This window comes from Vulpes vulpes, chromosome 15 (assembly GCF_048418805.1).
Source record: "Vulpes vulpes isolate BD-2025 chromosome 15, VulVul3, whole genome shotgun sequence".
In the NCBI taxonomy this organism is placed as follows: Eukaryota; Metazoa; Chordata; class Mammalia; order Carnivora; family Canidae; genus Vulpes; species Vulpes vulpes.
Genome location: NC_132794.1, coordinates 69,864,782 through 69,882,748, shown reverse-complemented (window position 1 = coordinate 69,882,748; position 17,967 = coordinate 69,864,782). Strand labels below are relative to the sequence as shown.

The window sequence follows — 17,967 nt, the reverse complement described above, 5'->3', positions numbered from 1 at the left end:
ATGCAGATTTTGAGGTCCTGAAAAATGTTTTGAACTCTTTCAGCAAGATAGTAAAATAGATTCGTGTTGTAGTGGTTAAGGTCAGTATTGCCAAGTGGTTCAGAGCACAGACTCTAGAGCCAGAGTCTAATTCTGATACTTAATTGGCTCTGTGACCTTGGGCAAGTAACTTAGTCTTTCTGTGTATCAGTTGTACGATTGTAAAATAAGGATGATAATGGCATATAACTCATAAGGTACTGTGATGATTAAATGAATTTAGAACTATGTCCCAGTACATAAATGGAAGTACTGTATGTGTGTTAGCTTGTTATCTCTAAGCATTTTTCAGATCCAAATTTTCTTTATGAGAAATCTATAACTTTAATTAGTAGCCGTATTTGTTTAAAATCTTTTTTCTTAATCTTTAAATAGGTGATTCAAAAAATGGATATTGACAGTAAATGGAAATTGTATCCTAACAAATTATCTGCAGCAATGTAACAGCTAATTAGATGACTATTTTTTTGTCAACAGCCATTCATATATAAAATGCCGTATCCTTTTAATAGCTTCCTTGCATTTTATTTTGGCATGGTGATGACAGGTGATAGTTGCAGAAATTATGGTGGAGAAAATAGATCATGGTACCAAACAAGAGTTTTACAGGCTTTATGTAGTCCCGAGAGTGAATGCAAGAAGGGTTTTTGAATTCCCATGATATGTCCGCTTAATATCATTTTAGATTTTGTTTGGTATTTTAGCAAGATTGTGCAGGTTCACAGGTACTTCCCATCTTCCCATTGGTGAATTTTCCATTTATTTTATGGATGTGTTGGTTTTTGATTCAAAATAAATTGGCAGTGTCATCAGAACCATTTCTAGGTTTTATTAATCAAGGTGTTCAAGGTAGGCTTACTGCCTTGAAACTGAAACGAGAGATATGAGTTTCTATTTTTCCTTATCCTGAAAGATTGGTCCCAATATTGTCAGAGAACGTATATTCTCTACTAAAAGGAGAAAGAGAAATGTAACATAGTGTGAGCAGAAATGAACTCCAGGGATCCCTGGGTGGCTCAGTGGTTTAGCGCCTGCCTTTGGACCAGGACGCGATCCTGGAGTCCCAGGATCGAGTCCCACGTCAGGCTCCCGGCATGGAGCCTGCTTCTCCCTCCTCCTGTGTCTCTGCCTCTCTCTCTCTATGTCTATCATTCATAAATAAATAAATAAATAAATAAATAAATAAATAAATAAATAAATCTTAACAAAAAAAGAAAGAAATGGACTCCATCTAAACTACTGGATTTGAATTCCAGATTTTTTGTCTTAGACAAGTTCCTTGACTCTTTGTGCCTCAGTTTCCTCATTCATGAAATATGGATAAAATAGTACTTTATTTCATAGGCTTTTTATGAAGATTAAATGAATTAATTTTTTTATGAATTAATATTTTTAAGTAACAGGGTAGTGCATGGTACATAATAAGTGATGTATAAATGTTAGCTATTACATTTGGTTAATTCTGCTTTGTTGGTCCTTTTCATGTGTATTTAATGTCTGGGGGGAAACTTTTCTTTTTTTCGGTTGTATTGAGATATAATTGACATTCAGCAAGGAAGAGCTTTTTAAATTTTATTTTTGCCCGATGTTTAAGCTCCTCCTAAATTCTTTTAAGAAATACTACAGGAATAAAACCTCTTAAATGTTTATTTTCTTATACTTAAATCTAGTGTTAGTCCTGACAATAAGGAAACTCGCCTGATCTTAGCAGTAGATATCTTTTTTAAGCTGTGGGCTGTGGTTTATATATATTAACAATCTTTGTTTCCATCAACCATAAGGTAGTAAAAGCAAATTTAGTTCTTTGGAGCAGATGTACAATGACTTCTTACTCTTTGAGAAAATTTAAAATAGACATGCAGTATAGGAAACTTATGTTCATATCTGTCTAAAGTGTATATAAAGAACCAGGAAGTGGTTGGGATTAAATTATTGATGTGTTGATTATACCCAGCAATAGCTATGTAGCTGACTCTTGTTTTTGAAAATTAGGTAGCTTGAATGAAAGTCATCTACTACGTTTCTAAACCAGGTAAACAAACAAACAAAAAACCAATCTAATAGATATAAGATATGTGTTGAATCTTTCCTCAAATTCCTACAGCTTTGGCTTCAAATAGAATCTCCCCCATGCTCCTATTAAGCTTATGGAAAGAGTTTTCAAGAATTACTAGTTTTTAAACTTTGGACTGTATGCCTTAAATGGTTTGAACTTTGATTTAGAGTAGAAGCATATTTTAGAGCCAAAAGAGAACTTAAAAGTACTCAGGTGGTTCAAAAATGCTAGTCTGGGTGCTTTGATTCACACAGCTAATTTTTGGCAAATTTCGGACCATTTCCTTGGTTTTTTATTCATTGAGGGTATTTTTTTACCTATCCAGATGGCTCTTGTTTTGCAACCTTTAAAGAATGTCTGTATTTGCTCTAGCAAGGTCTTTAAGAAAAGTAGAGTTATTAATTAAGCAAGTAATTAATGTACCTAACTCCTAAAAGGGGGGGGCACTTGAAAGCTTCTTTTTGTCGTGTAAACCACAATATGGGTGCTTTATTTGTAAGTTAAACATTTAAAGTATTTCTAGAACAATGATTCCTCTTTCTTTTTCACTGACCTTGTATGTAAAAACTTCAGAAAACCCTCCTTTAGTTTTGATATCCATGGTTCTTTTCCTCTAGAACTCCATAACTTTTACTGTTATCTCTAAGTCCCTGTTTTTTGTTGTAGAATATTCCTTTTGGTTTCCGCCACATCTAAATAGTCATGTAGTTCCCTTCTTATTATCATAATGGTTATCACTGAGGGTTTTTTGTTATCTTTACAAATTAGCTGTTGGGAACTAGTGTTGGGACCTACCAAGAGAAGGTCTTTTGTTAGTATATTTGTACACCTCATTAACTAAAAGTCTAGTGTGTCTACATTCATAATATCCATTTGACTTTTATTTTTTTATTTTTTTTTAATTTTTATTTATTTATGATAGTCACAGAGAGAGAGAGGCAGAGACACAGGCAGAGGGAGAAGCAGGCTCCATGCACCGGGAGCCCGACGTGGGATTCGATCCCGGGTCTCCGGATCGCGCCCTGGGCCAAAGGCAGGCGCCAAACCGCTGCGCCACCCAGGGATCCCCTCCAGTTGACTTTTATATACATCCATTCATTTTTTTAAAAAAAGATTGATTTGAGAGTGTACACAAGCAGGGAGAGGGGTACGAGGAGAGAGAGAGAGAGAGAATCTCAAGCAGATCCCATGACCCTGAGATCATGACCTGAACTAAAACCAAGGGTCAGTCACTCAACTGACTGAGCCACCCAGGCGCCCCTGTACGTCCATTCTTTTGATGCAAAAGTACTAGAACATTTATAAAAGCAAAATGCCAACACAGCAGTTAGCATAATTAATATCCTAAGCACAGTTTAACATACTGGTCTGCTGGAGACACATGAAAAATGTTTAAAAAGCAAGAACAATTTCTAGATGAATCAACATATTACATCATTATTCATAATAACCCTTCCCCCCAAAAGGGAAATAATCCAAGTGTCTTATCAATAAAGGAATAATTAAAATAAACTATGGTGTTTCATTTATTAATGAAATAATACCTAGTAGTTCAGATGAAGAAATTAGAAAAAGCAAGCCATAAAAACATGTGTTCAGCATCTCACCATTTATGTGAAATTAAAAAGTACACAAAAGAATAATACATACTTAAAGATTTATAGTATAAAATTTTTAAATACATGTGAATGAAAGACACTGGCTTCAGGCTAGTAGCTAATTCTGGAGGACAGAAATGGATGGGAGATGAGGGTTTAGCTAAACCTGTAATTTTTTTTGTTTCTTTATGAATTAAAACATTTGAAGCAAATATGTTGAATTGTTAACTTTTATTACATCTAGGAATGAGTATATAGATATTTGTTATAGAAGTCTCTTAATAATTAAAAATATTTCTTGGGCATCTGGGTGGCTCAGGTAGCTAAGCATCCGACTCTTGATTTCTGCTCAGGTTGTGATCTCAGGGTCAAGGGATCAAGCCCTGCATCAGTCCCTGCAATCAGCATGGAGTCTGCTTTGGATTTCCTCTCTCCTTCTCCCTCTGGCCCTCCCCACACTCTTGATCTCATGCTCTCTCTCAGATAGATAGATAGATAGGTAAAAAAAAATTTAATATTTCTTAAAGTAAGTTAATTTTCTCTATATGTTTGTCTTCAGTGCCGTAAATCTGTCCCCACACACTGGCTCATGCAGGCACACTGTCATGTGTGCACAAACACATTCTCTCACATTCATTCAACAATTATCTTTTAAGCATTTCTGCATAACAGGCACTGTTTTCAGTGCCACAGATAACAGCAGTGAACAAAACAAAGCCCTTGCCATCATGGAACCTATATTCTAGGGGTGGGAGACAGATAATAAGGAAGGAAATATACAGTATGCCACGAAAGTAAGTACTATCGAGGGGGGGAAAAGGCAAGATGAGACGATCAGGGAGATTGGACAGAGTAGAGGGAGGATTGTTATTGCATATAAGGTGATGAAGGAAGGGCTCTCTAATGAAGTGACGTTTGAGTTGAGACCTAAAGGAGGTGAGGGAGTGTGCTATGTGCATGTATCTGTCCCTATCTAATGTCAGGTTGTCAGTCTCCCAAGTTACATCTCCATTTCAGACCTCTCTCACCTTATCTCCATTTGATTTTTCACTTTGGATGTCTAGTAGATGTTTCAAACCTATCATGTCTAAAACTGAACTCCTTTTCTTCACCTCCCAGTCTGCTTTAGCCACAGTTTTCCCCATCTCAGTTGCACTGTAACTGGAAATTTGAGACTCCTTTGGGAGTAGCTCTTATAGAAAACGATGGCACTGAGTGTATGAGATCATTTACAGAAAGAAAAGGAAAGAAGAGGTCCCATTCAATAATCAGGAAAAGGGAGAGGAGGAGCCTGAGGAGTGGCCAGAGATTTGGAGAGACGCCAGGAGAATGTGATGCCTCAAGGCAAGAACATGTTTAAGAGTCATTAGTAGTGTCAGATCTGCTGAGAGGTTAAATGAGATGAAGACTAGGAAGCAATTGTTAGACTTGGCATTATTAAAGTTGTTAAAGTGTTCTCTTAAGGAACAGTGAGATTAAAACAGTGAGACTGGGGGGACGCCTGGGTGGCTCAGCGGTTGAGCATCTACCCCTGGCTCAGGGCATGATCCGCAGTCTCAGGATCGAGTCCCACATCAGGTTCCCTGCCTGAAGCCTGCTTCTCCCTCTGCCTTTCTCTCTGTGTGTCTTTCATGAATAAATAAATTTTTAAAATCTTAAAAAAAAAAAAAAGCAGGTTAAAAAAAAAAAAAACCTGATTGGGAACAGATTCAGGAGAGAATAGGACCAGACCACTACAATAAAGCAAATATCAAAATTAAAAAAGAGAGAGAGAGAGAGAATAGGAAACAAGGAAATGGATATAGCAAATTATAACTCTTAAATTTCGGTATAAAGAGCTACAGAAAGACCTGGCAATATCCAAAAGAGGTTGTGGAATCTAAAGGAAGGTATACCCATGAGTAGATATTTCTTGGTCATTTCTGCCCAAAGTTTGGAGTTAGAATAAAATCTAAATTGTTATGCCTTAGTTATTTTAAAGGGTCATGTTACTGCTATTACAAGGGGAAGACAACATCTTCTGAAAGAAAAGTGGGTAAAAATTCCAATGAAATGCTGATGAAATAATCAAATAAAATAGCTAACAAGAATCTGCTATTATGTCTTAGATAGTATGTGCTGGAGATATCAAAGAGATTTCATTTTATTAAGTTATAACCTTTTAAAATTAAATGTTATTTCTTTTTTTTTAATTTAGTGGGGATCTGCGGTGTACTTATGTTATAAAAAATCAGTGGCAAAGACTAACACTATATCCTATAAAGCTGGTAAGTATAATTTTTCATGGAATACTTTATACGTATTATGAGGGCCAGTAAAATTTAAGGGAAAAAAACCTACATTTTACCACACTTAGTGTCAGGACTGGGACCACAACCCATGTCTTTTTTTTTTTTTTCCTGCTTTATCTTATCCTTACATTTACTGGATACTTAACGGACGATTGATTTTAATAGGAGCTGGGGTAAGCATGTTGAAAATTTCAAAACTGGTATATTACTATGCTTCAAGGTAGTGTGACAACAAACTAAAGTTTTAGGATTGTGTTCATATTTGTGTGTTTTTTTAGACTAATCTTTTCTTGTTTGTCTAACTTAGCCTTTGTGGATGAACCTTGATAAATATTAATCAGTCATTACGAATAGTTAATGATGTTTAAGGATAAAATTTAGATGTATCCTACTGAAGCATTCAGTTATTTGATGAACATGTATATAATTAATGTTATTAAATATGTTAAATAATAAAGCATGTTAGCATCATTCATATTATGAGCACCTGAATTCAAGAGCTGATGACCTAATATTTACTATTGTTTTTATAGGTCTAATTTGTAGATATCCTCAAGAAGATTACGAATCTTTCTCACTCCCAGAATCTGTTCCCCTATTTTGTTTACCAATGGGTGCAACTATTGAATGTTGGCCACCAAATAGCAAATACCCTCTCCCTGTATTTTCTACATTTGTGTTAACTGGAGCCTCAGCTGAAAAGGTACTATGTGTTTTAACTAGTATCAACAAATTTCTTGTATATTATCAAGTCTTAATAGTTATATAATGTAAGCAACAGTAGAAAGACATAACTGATTAAATTGAATCTATTATACATACTTCTTCCATTTGGTTAAACTTACTATATCTAAAGATAAAGGAAAAGAGAATTTTCATTCTGTCTCATTCACTCTGGTGCTTTTTTGTGAATATAGTGAAAGATTTTTTTCATCATCAAATGATGATCCTCTATTGCTTTACTTTCTGTGATACAGAAGCTTTGAGAGTAATATAAAAGACATTATTAAATATGCAAAGCTATGTGGAATTATAGACTATTATGGTTGGAAAGGACCTTGGAAATCATCTAGTTTGAATCCTCATCTTATAGATTGGGAAATTGAGGTCCAGAGAAATTCAGTGAATTGCCTAAAGTTGGAATATGTATTTCCTTACCTAAAATTTGTCCCATTGTCTACCAAATAATTATTTTCAGGTTCTATCTTGTAGCAGGTATTGATACAATTGCTTTCACTTTTCAGAAAACAAGTTCAATTTAATTAAAATGCCTTTTTTTTTCTTCAGTTAATGAGATGTGAGAATAGCACTGTGTTGATTTTTGCATGTGTTTGTGTGTTTTAATATACTTCAAGAAAGCAATAGTAACATTTGTTCACTACTACATTCCTGGTACCTGGTTCACCTTGCCTGGCTCATAGGCATATAAATGGCTCATAATGATCTAGCTCATAATGGCTTATCCATTAAATATTTAATGATATTATTTGAATAAATGAAATAAGGTATATTTATTAAATATATTACTTCTTTTCTAGGTCTATGGTGCTGCTATTCAGTTTTATGAACCATACTCTGAGGAGAATCTCACAGAAAAACAGAGACTTCTTTTGGGTTTAGCATCATCAGCAGATGGGAAATCTGATAGTTCTAAAACAATTCACACTAGTAAATGCATCTGTCTTCTTTCTCACTGGCCTTTTTTTGATGCATTCAGGAAATTTTTGACTTTTCTGTATCGTTACTCTATCTCTGGACCTCATGTCCTTCCAATTGAGAAGTAAGTTAGAAGCCTTCTTTGCTCAAAATTTGGCAGATCTTTCCATTATGTGTGGTATATTTGTGCTGATTTTAATTCAGTAAATTTTATATGGAAACTAGGTTTCTCAAGAGTTATTTGAAAGAAAAAAGTTTGGTTATTTCATTAGGACCTTATTTATTATACCTCTACAGTCATGTTACTTTATTTTTAGTTTATTTTGAAGTTTAGTTGTTTATTTAGTAATCTCTACACCCAAAGTGGGGCTCAAACTCATGACCCCAAGATTAAGAGTTGTATAATCTTCTGACTGAGCCAGCCAGGCACCCAACAGTCATTTTATTTTAAATAATTTTATCTCTAATAAAATGAAATGAATGTTTCATTTTTGATGCTCTTTTCTAGTTTGGAGATCCTATTTATTTTAAATTTAGCTTTGTAGTTCTTATTTTTCAAATAACTTGGGTTTATTATGAACTTTTAAAAATATCCCCTACTATTTTTAGATATCATGAATTTAAAGAAAAATTAGACAAACACATTCTTTATTCTTTTTAAAATTTCAGTGATTTACTTTAAAATCACAAAAACTGAATAGTGTTCTATGCAGTAAGATTTGTTGCAAATCGATCTAAACATCTTCATTGTCTATTTGACTATTTCTTTTATGCCATCTATTACTTAAACTCTTTTGTATTCTTAAGCAGAATTCTCTGACCCCAGTGACATTTGGGAAATGATAGAATAATCATAAGAATATTCCGTGTACAATACTACTCTAATCTTTTCTTGTATTTTTTTAACTCTCAATATTCTACTGTAGTAGTTAGCAAATTTTTTGGTCTCAGAACCGTTTTATACTCTGAAAAAATAAGGACCTCCCCTAAAGAGCTTTTCTTTATGTGTTTTACTTGCCAATATTTACTATAATAAAAATTAAAATGGAGAAAATGTTTAATAATATTTTTAAATAATTACATGTTAACAAGTATCTTTTTTTTTGATACATAACTTTTCAAAAAGAAATAAATGAGAAGAGTGACACTGTTTTACATTTTTGCCTGGCCTAACTGAACACAGTTAGATTCTCCTATACATTTCTGTATTCAACCTATTGCGATATGTTGTTTCGGTGAAAGTATACGAAAAAAATCTGGCCTCATATAGGTGGGAGAAAAGGGAGAGCATTTGAATAGCCTTTTCAGGTTATTATGTAGATTTTCTGTTTTAATATTGAACTGAAACTTGACAAGTCTAAAACTTCAGTAATGAACTTCCACTGTTACATTAAAATCTGTTGGTTTTCCTCACTCTAGGTGGAACTTTTACACATACCTGATTTTTATAGCATCATACGATGGTCATTTGGAAAATACTGGTTCATGGACTTAACATAGATAAATTTCATTATCGATGTAAAAATCATATTTATTAATATCACCACCTATTTCATCAGAAAAGTTTTGTTGGGTATTCAGAAGTTATCAAGTACATGGTAACAAAATTCTAATTTTCACTTAAAATTTGTTTATTGAATTAAAATTGAAATTAATGGCAATGATGAGTTATTTTTTCTTTTTTTTCTTTAAAAAAATTTTTTTAAGTAATCTCTACACCCAACATGGGGCTCAAACTCACGATCCCCGAGTATCAAGGGTTACATTCTTCAACTGACTGAGCCAGCCAGAAGCCCCATTGAGTTATTTTTCTTGAAGCAACAGGCTCATCTTATTCATTTTTATATTGAAAATATTTACTGAATACCCAACATTAAATTACCTTAATTTGTCAGTTGTTCTTTCAAAGAAAAATGGCATTCTGTGAGAAAAACAAAACAAGAATTCGGCTCTTTGGTACTATCCACATAATATGTTACATATTATCTCCTTAGGGAGAGGTAAAAGTTAAAATGATTTTTGAGACATCATTAACATAAACATTGTTGAATGTGAGGAACTGTTAATATGAAAAGCTATTGGATTTAGATAGAAGCAACGTTAATGGCACAAATGATTTCTGGTGTTGTTTGCTCACTTGTTTTTGTAGTAGCAGGGATTTCGAAATTATAAGTACACAGAGCATTTGACTCAACTTGGACTTGAGTTGACATGTTGACCTTTATAGTATATGGTATTCACTTTGGAATCAATTGGGTTTTTGTCTGTTTGTTTTTAAGGCATATTTCTCATTTTATGCATAAAGTTCCTTTCCCATCTCCTCAGAGGCCACGGATTTTAGTTCAGGTAAGATTTTCTTTTTCTTTTTTTTGTTTTTTCAGGTAAGATTTTCTTGATAGAATTGCCCTATTAAATAATTATTGGCCATTAGAATAACAGGGTTTTGGGGTTTTTTTTTTAAGATTTTATTTATTTATTCACGAGAGACACAGAGAGAGAGAGAGGCGGAGACACAGGCAGAAGGAAAAGCAGGCTCCATGCAGGGAGCCCGATGTGGGACTCAATCCCGGGTCTCCAGGATCACGGCCTGGGCTGAAGGCAGCGCTAAACCTCTGAGCTACCAGGGCTGCCCAGAATAACAGTTTTAAATGGAGGAAAAGAACAAGTGTGATCAAAAGAGAATCAGTAGTTTACATGTTGGAGTTTGGGCCCTTAGTGTTTTATTAGCTGCCTCCCAGACAGACATCTAATGTTTCCCCTTAGGCAAAAGGTTAAAGTAGATGGCAATAGACACTTTTTCAACATACAAAAGAGAGACTTCTTTCCCTTAAATTTGTTTTAGGTATTTGAAAGTTTGTGCCTTTGACATTTATTCCCGAAGTTAAATAGAATAGATATAAGGCTAAGTTGTGTGTTTTCATATATTATGCAGGAAGGAATGTTCATATCTTTGTGATGAGAAAGTTCAAAATGAATATAAATTATTTTCCCTATGTCTTGTTCCAGTTGACTGTATCTTTTTTGTTTACATTTCTTTGTTGTTTGTGCCCTTGATCTGTAAGATGTCTGCTTAATCACCATTTACAAAGCAATTTATATAAAGAAAATATTTTTATGTGTTAACACTGTATGAGCTTTACTGTATTTATCACAGCCCTTAATGGGGATGGGTATCATTCAAAATTCGAAGTAAAAAAAAAAAATTCGAAGTATATGGCAAATAGATATTTATAAATTTGTGGAAATATGTATAAATATGCATAAATTTAAATATGTAGATTATAATTGCATTATACTGGTATATATCAATTTAATGTTGATACAAATACAATATCTAGAAAAATATCATTTTTTTAAAAAAAATTATTTGTTTATTCATGAGAGACACACAGAGAGAGGCAGAGACACAGGCGGACGGAGAAGCAGGCTCTGCAAGGAGCCTGATGTGGGACTCGATCCCGGATCAGATCCCGGGATCACGCCCTGAGCCAGTGGCAGACACTCAACCACTGGGCCACTCAGGCGTACCAAAAAATATCATTTTTATTTTTATTTATTTTTTTTATTTTATTTTATTTATTTATGATAGGCACACAGTGAGAGAGAGAGAGAGGCAGAGACACAGGCAGAGGGAGAAGCAGGCTCCATGCACCGGGAGCCCGACGTGGGATTCGATCCCGAGTCTCCAGGATCGCGCCCTGGGCCAAAGGCAGGCGCCAAACCACTGCGCCACCCAGGGATCCCGAAAATATCATTTTTATAATCAGTTTTTTTCTGTTGAGGGCCAAATAGTAAATACTTTAATCTTTATACACCATACTATCTCTGTCAAAACTACTCAGCTCTTACTGCACAAAAGCAGCTATAGATAATACCTGAACGAATGAGCATGGCTAATATTCTAATAAAACTTTATTTATAAAAACAGATGGCCTATGGATTTGCTCCAGAGGCCATAGGTTTGCTAACCCTGATTTTGTGGTATTAAATGAATAATTTCATCTTTCAATAAAATGTTACTAAAGTGGCATTAGGGGAAAAGATAATTTAGAGTAGGAGAAGTTAGTAGTTAGAAAAGGTTAGTGGTTAGGCCATGCTTTTAAGGATCTTAATAAGTGATATAAACAGTTCCTTTACTGGTTAATGTACGTTAAAACTTCATGTAATGTAATGTAATGTATGTTGAAACTTCATGGGCACTATCATTAGCCTCTGTGTGTGTGTGTGTGTGTATGTGTATGTGTCCATATGTGTGTGTGTGTGTGTGTGTGTATGTATTTTTTTTACCCGAAAGTAGTGTTTTAAAACTCATCTTTATATTTCAAACATTTTATTGTAAATTTTCTTCTAGTTATCGCCACATGATAATCTGATTCTCAGTCAACCTGTTTCTTCACCTCTTCCACTAAGGCAAGTAAAATTTCATTTCTATTTAGATTTCTCCAAATCTAGTATGAGCTAAAGTAACATTTAAATATTTTCTCTTCCCTAGGTAAAATTTCACATGTTGATGGAAATACTTCTCATTTCTTCTGTTTCTTATCTAAATTCCTTTTACTTAAAGGAAAAAGAAAAACCTTTATAATAGTTTAATATTTAATGTATCCATTCATTATCATCAAGTACTTACTCTCTTTTTCTTTTAAGTACTTACTCTCATAAATAGGTGTATGTATGTAGAATATTAAAACAATTATTTTTAGCTTTAAATACCCTCTGAAGGACATTCAGATGTAATTAATTTTAAATTTAACCCACAAAGAAAGATACTCAAATACTAACCACGGAATAAAGCAGTGTATTTCATCACTTAGAAGTTAAGAGAAATTATGAAATATGTTTTTTCTGAAGTATCACTTCTTGAAATGTAATTAGCTGTGTAATTTTCTAGCAGAGAAATAGTTATAATTAAGTTATTTTGTAGCACATACCTAAGGGAGACCAGCTGCCATCTTTGACATTAATTTTGTAAGAATTACAGATTATTTCATCACTAGGTCTTGGTCCAGAGTGACCAGTGTTTTCTTAACCTTTGTTTGAGCTGAAAATAAACTAGAAATACTGACTGAGACTATGTATAAAATCCTAAATTACTCAAGAGGCTTTTTTTTTTTGGTAACAGTTTTATTGATATAATTCACATACCGTACAAATCAGTGGTTATATTCATTCTACGAATATAGAGATATAGAGAGATCACTATAATCAATTTTAGAACATTTACATCACTCTAAGAAAGAAACCCTGGGCCCTTTAGCAGCTACCCCTCCATTTCTCCCATTTCTCTGTACACAAATACAGACACACACACACACACACACACACACACACACACACCGCTCCCCAGCCCAAAGCAACCATGAATCTACTTTCTGTCTCCTCAGATTTGTCCAGGTTTGCCTATTTTGGATATTTCGTCTAAATGGAATCATATAATATGTGGCCTTTTGTGTTTGACTTCTTTCACTTATAATGTGTCCAAAGTTCATCCATATTGTATCAACAGTACTTTATTCCTTTGTGTTTCCAACAAATATTCCATTATATAGCTAGACCACAATTTATTTATTTATCAGTTGATGGACATTTGGCTTGTTTCTACTTTTTTTGGCTATAATGAATACTGCTGCTATGAACAGGCACAAGATTTTTGTGGACATGCTTTCATTTCTCCAAGAGATATGTTATTAGTTTTGCTTTACTTAAAACAAGCTAATTCGGCAAAGCCAGTTTTTTAGCATTATATAAATAGCTTACTGATTGGCTTACTGAATTATTACTTTGTCGTTCAGTATTTTGTTACTACACAGAATGTCTCAGTTTGGATTTTTTTTTTCAGTTTGGATTATTAATTTGCTTTGTATGTATATCCCATCATTTGACTTGGTAGCTCTCGATTTCATATTACTATTATCATTACATTAATGATAATCTATTTGTAAATCGAAATTTTATTATGTGTATTTATCTCAAAGGAAGTAGACCTATAATAAGTCATGTATTTTTTCTGATAATTACTGTGAAAGATGAGCCATTAAAAAACAAACTTCCATTAAAAATTTTCTTTGAAAAAAAAAATTTTTTTCTTTGAACTGAAGCATCCCTCTTATAGAGTGAATTCTTTATTTGTACATTATCTACGTGGCAGATCTTCTGAAAAGAAAAACAACTCATTTTCCATATTGAATACAATGCAGAAAAATCAAATAATTTTGAAACCTCAGAAAACTTCATTGTTTTCATAGTGTGTTCCTGATTAATGTTTTCCACACAAAGGGCAACCATCACATTTAAAGTTGAATAAATATAATCCTACCCCAGTCATGACCTTTTTTCATTATTTTGGATAAGATATTTGGATTTTTTTAATTGTGTATTTTTGTTTGGATTGACAGTGGTGGCAAATTTTCAACACTACTTCAAAATTTAGGCCCTGAAAATGCTGTAACACTACTGGTGTTTGCAGTAACAGAGCACAAGATTCTCATCCATTCCTTACGGCCTTCCGTGCTTACTAGCGTGACAGAAGCATTAGTGTCTGTGAGTATATCAGAGTTTCTTATTGGCAATCAATTTCATTTAAAACCTAATTTATTCATTTAATTTAAAGCTACTTTAAGGTTTAGCTAAAATTCAGAGAGTAATGAATTTTTATGTTGTGAAAAATAAGTTAATTTTCTAACCATTAATATTAGTTATAATTATTTAATTATCAAATGTTAGATTTTAGGTATGAATATTTAAAAGACAGTTTTTTGTGTGCTGATAAATTATGCTTACTATAAACAGCTGAATATTTTCCTATCTTTTGTTTATCCAAGATGATTTTCCCTTTCCACTGGCCGTGCCCATATGTTCCTCTCTGCCCACTGGCTTTAGCAGATGTCTTGAGTGCACCATGTCCATTCATTGTAGGAATTGATTCAAGATATTTTGATCTCTATGACCCTCCACCAGATGTTAGTTGTGTTGACCTAGATACCAACACTATTTCTCAGTAAGTATTTAGTGATTCTATACCCAACAATTTATAGCTTCATAATGTATGTAACTGTATATTTTATGAATGCTAATTAGAATTCTTTTGAGCAATATTGTTTTAGTATTTGGGGTTATTACATCTTTGAATCAATTCATACTGTTCTCTTAGGATTTTATTTAATTTAGAGTGCATGAGGGGCAGAAGGAGAGACAAGGAGAAAATCTCAGGCAGACTCCATGCTGAGCACAGCCCAACATGGAACTCATCCTCATGATGCTGAGATCATGACCCGAGCCAAAACCAAGAGTCAGATGCTTAACTGACTGAGCCATCCAGACATTCCCAACTTGTACTGTTTGATGGGATAGAAAGGTTTTTCTTTAAAGAAAATATGCCTTTAATCCTCAGATCTTAAAGATTTAAGAAACATCATTATAATACTTAGAAATTTAGCAGAAAGGAAATTGAGGTTAGAAATAGAAAAATCTATTTTCCATTTTCCAGATAAGTGTGGGTGAAATCACAAATTGAATTGGAATTTCAATTCAATTTCGTATTTCAGTTCTATTTCTAGTCTATGTAATACTATTGGAATGCTGGTACTTCAAGAAAAATTTATATAATGCTTTAAAAATTTTAAATAACTTTTATACATGATTTTATCACCTTATACTTTAGGAATATTAGGAATTTATAAATTTTCCTTTCTTTTTATTGGAATAATATTTAAATTGTAGCTACTGAGCTGTATTTTTATAGCTTTTTTACAATTCACTGGTTCTCTGGTACCCTTTATTTTCAGTTTAATCATACTTAAGCTATTCAGGGAAGAGGAAATTGATGCAATGACCACATTGCATTCACAGGACATACTTAAAGTAACTATGAATTAGTCTATCAGTAAAGCCCAAATGCTGATACAACTTTTACAACTTAAGAATGTGTATGTACAATAGGTTTTTCTCCATTTTTAATAAGCATGTTTCATATTAGAGCCTTTTGATTTAATTCTGTAATCTTACATTAATTCTTATCTTGTCATATGTCAAACCTCAAGTGCCTAAACCACTAGAAAAAATGGTTTTCTATTACAAAAAATAATATAAAATGAGAAATAATGTATTATGGCAAAAGAATATTTTTCTATTATAAAGCAATATAGGGCAGCCCTGATGGCTCAGTGGTTTAGCGCTGCCTTCAGCCCAGGGCCTGATCCTGGAGACCCAAGATCAAGTCCCACGTAGGGCTCCCTGCATAGAGCCTGCTTCTTCCCCTGCCTGTGTTTCTGCCTCTCTCTTTCTCTCTCTCTCTCTCTCTCTTTCCATCTCTCATGAATAAATAAAGTCTTTAAAAAATAATAAAAAATAAAGCATATACACTGTCAAAAAGCTTTTTTTCAGAAAATGCCTGACCATGAAATTATGGGATGTACTTTGTGCATAAGCCATTTTATATATGGAATTTATAGAGCCAAAGATTCTTTTTTTTTTAGCATTTTATATTTATTTGTTATGACTTGTTTATATATACATTTCTTTTTTTTTTTTTAAGATTTTACTTATTTATTCATGAAAGACACAGAGAGAGGCAGAGACACAGTCAGAGGGAGAAGCAGGCTCAATGCAGGGAGCCCGATGTGGGATTCGATCCCAGGACCCCAAGATCACGCCCCGGGCCGAAGGCAGACGCTCAACCACTGAGCCACCCAGGCGTCCCAAGTCAAAGATTCTTTATCAGGAACATGTCATTCATTACCAGAAATAATTAATTCTTTAAATATCAAAGTATATTCATACTGTAATATGTAATCAAAAATATCAAAAGTATATCTCCTTTCTTTGCTTGTTTTGGTTACATGACACAGTGTTTTTAAAAATTGAAATTAAGGGTGGTGAATTAATATATACTGTATTTATTATGGTAATAAATTATATTTACCCTCTTTTTATACTTCCCAGTTTGTTAAAAGAATTTTTAAATTTTTTCGATTTGATCACTAATGAGTTAAAGAATCAAAGAAACAGGAGTCATTTGCACTCATTGGTAGTCTTCTTGTTATTATCACCTATAATAACAGGGACTGAACTAGTGAAGTAAAAGCTTCCTACTTTCCTTCATCCAGAATTTCTGGAATCTCAATCTGAAACCCTGAATATCCAATTTTGGTTTCTTTTTCTTCTCTCTTAGATATGTAGAATAAAAGTATGTTATGCATGTCAATAAATTTTTGATGAAAGGGAAATTAATATCTGGTATGTACTAGGTACAAAGCTTTATGTATAGCCTATGTTATCTCATCTTATTCTTTGTATTTTGTGAAATCGTTTTTATTAACCCCTCTGACAGGTAAGGAAACAAAAGCTTACATTTTTAAGTAATTTATCAGAAGGCACATAGATAGCATCTACTGCTAGCTGGATTTTGAAACCATCACTGTCCAGCTCCAAAACCATTATCTCTGCCACTAATTATTGACTATTTATGTAATAGTAATCTTGTAAATGGAAATCACCATGAATGAAAATGCAGAGGGCTATTATAGTTTCAAACTCAGGTACTAAATAAAACTCTCCTACCTAGCCAAGTTTGGCATTGAGGGCAAAAGGAGGAGGTTACCTAAATAAACAACAGTAATTAGGTGTAATGCAGAGATACGAAGATTCCGTTCATTTATGCTGCAGACATATCTTGAACTCCCTTTTTTGCTAGGAATAAAAAACAAAACAGGTACGCTCCTTTCTCTTGTTGCTCATAATCCAGTTTTTTTTTTTTTTCATAATCCAGTTTTATAAGGCAGGCATGCATACAGTGAATGATAAGGTATAATGGGAGTAGTGTGTTGCATAGTTTTACCAAGAAAATAATGTAAAAGTATTCTACATTGTATTCTCACTATAATGCAAGATTCTATGCTCCTAGTCACATTATAAATGAAATATAACCTTTGCAGTTGGACATCTGCAGTTGACCCTGTCCCTTCTGTATTTTTATCCTCATTTGGAAAGATAGGGTAGATTCCAAGACAGTGGTTCTTTGTCAGCCTAAAGCTTTCCCATCTATTCTCCTTTCTTTGTTTAGTTTCCAAGGTGATAATTTTGCCCTTTTTGCTCTGTGGGTAGTACAGGGAACATTAAAAAAAAATTCCAGGGCAGTCCAGGTGGCTCAGCGGTTTAGCGCTGCCTTTGGCCCAGGGCATGATCCTGGAGACCTGGGATCGAGTCCCATGTCAGGCTCCCTGCATGGAGCCTGCTTCTCCCTCTGCCTGTGTCTCTGCCTCTCTTTCTGTGTGTCTCTCCTGAATAAATAAATAAAATCTTAAAAAAATGTTTTTTCAACTTCACTGCA

General features: G+C 33.7%; 1 protein-coding gene across 14 annotated transcripts in view; it reads left to right on the top strand.

The window, feature by feature from the left end:
* The window catches only part of DENND4A (DENN domain containing 4A), a 135,994-nt gene that overhangs the window by 65,054 nt on the left and 52,973 nt on the right, over positions 1-17,967 (top strand). For all 14 annotated transcript variants that reach the window (XM_072738849.1, XM_072738852.1, XM_072738850.1 and 11 more), the window contains exons 5-11: positions 5,891-5,960; positions 6,518-6,687; positions 7,523-7,764; positions 9,920-9,986; positions 11,992-12,050; positions 14,036-14,180; positions 14,462-14,637. In XM_072738849.1, the coding sequence (XP_072594950.1) occupies positions 5,891-5,960; positions 6,518-6,687; positions 7,523-7,764; positions 9,920-9,986; positions 11,992-12,050; positions 14,036-14,180; positions 14,462-14,637 (929 nt within the window). The remainder of the gene's footprint in view (positions 1-5,890; positions 5,961-6,517; positions 6,688-7,522; positions 7,765-9,919; positions 9,987-11,991; positions 12,051-14,035; positions 14,181-14,461; positions 14,638-17,967) is intronic.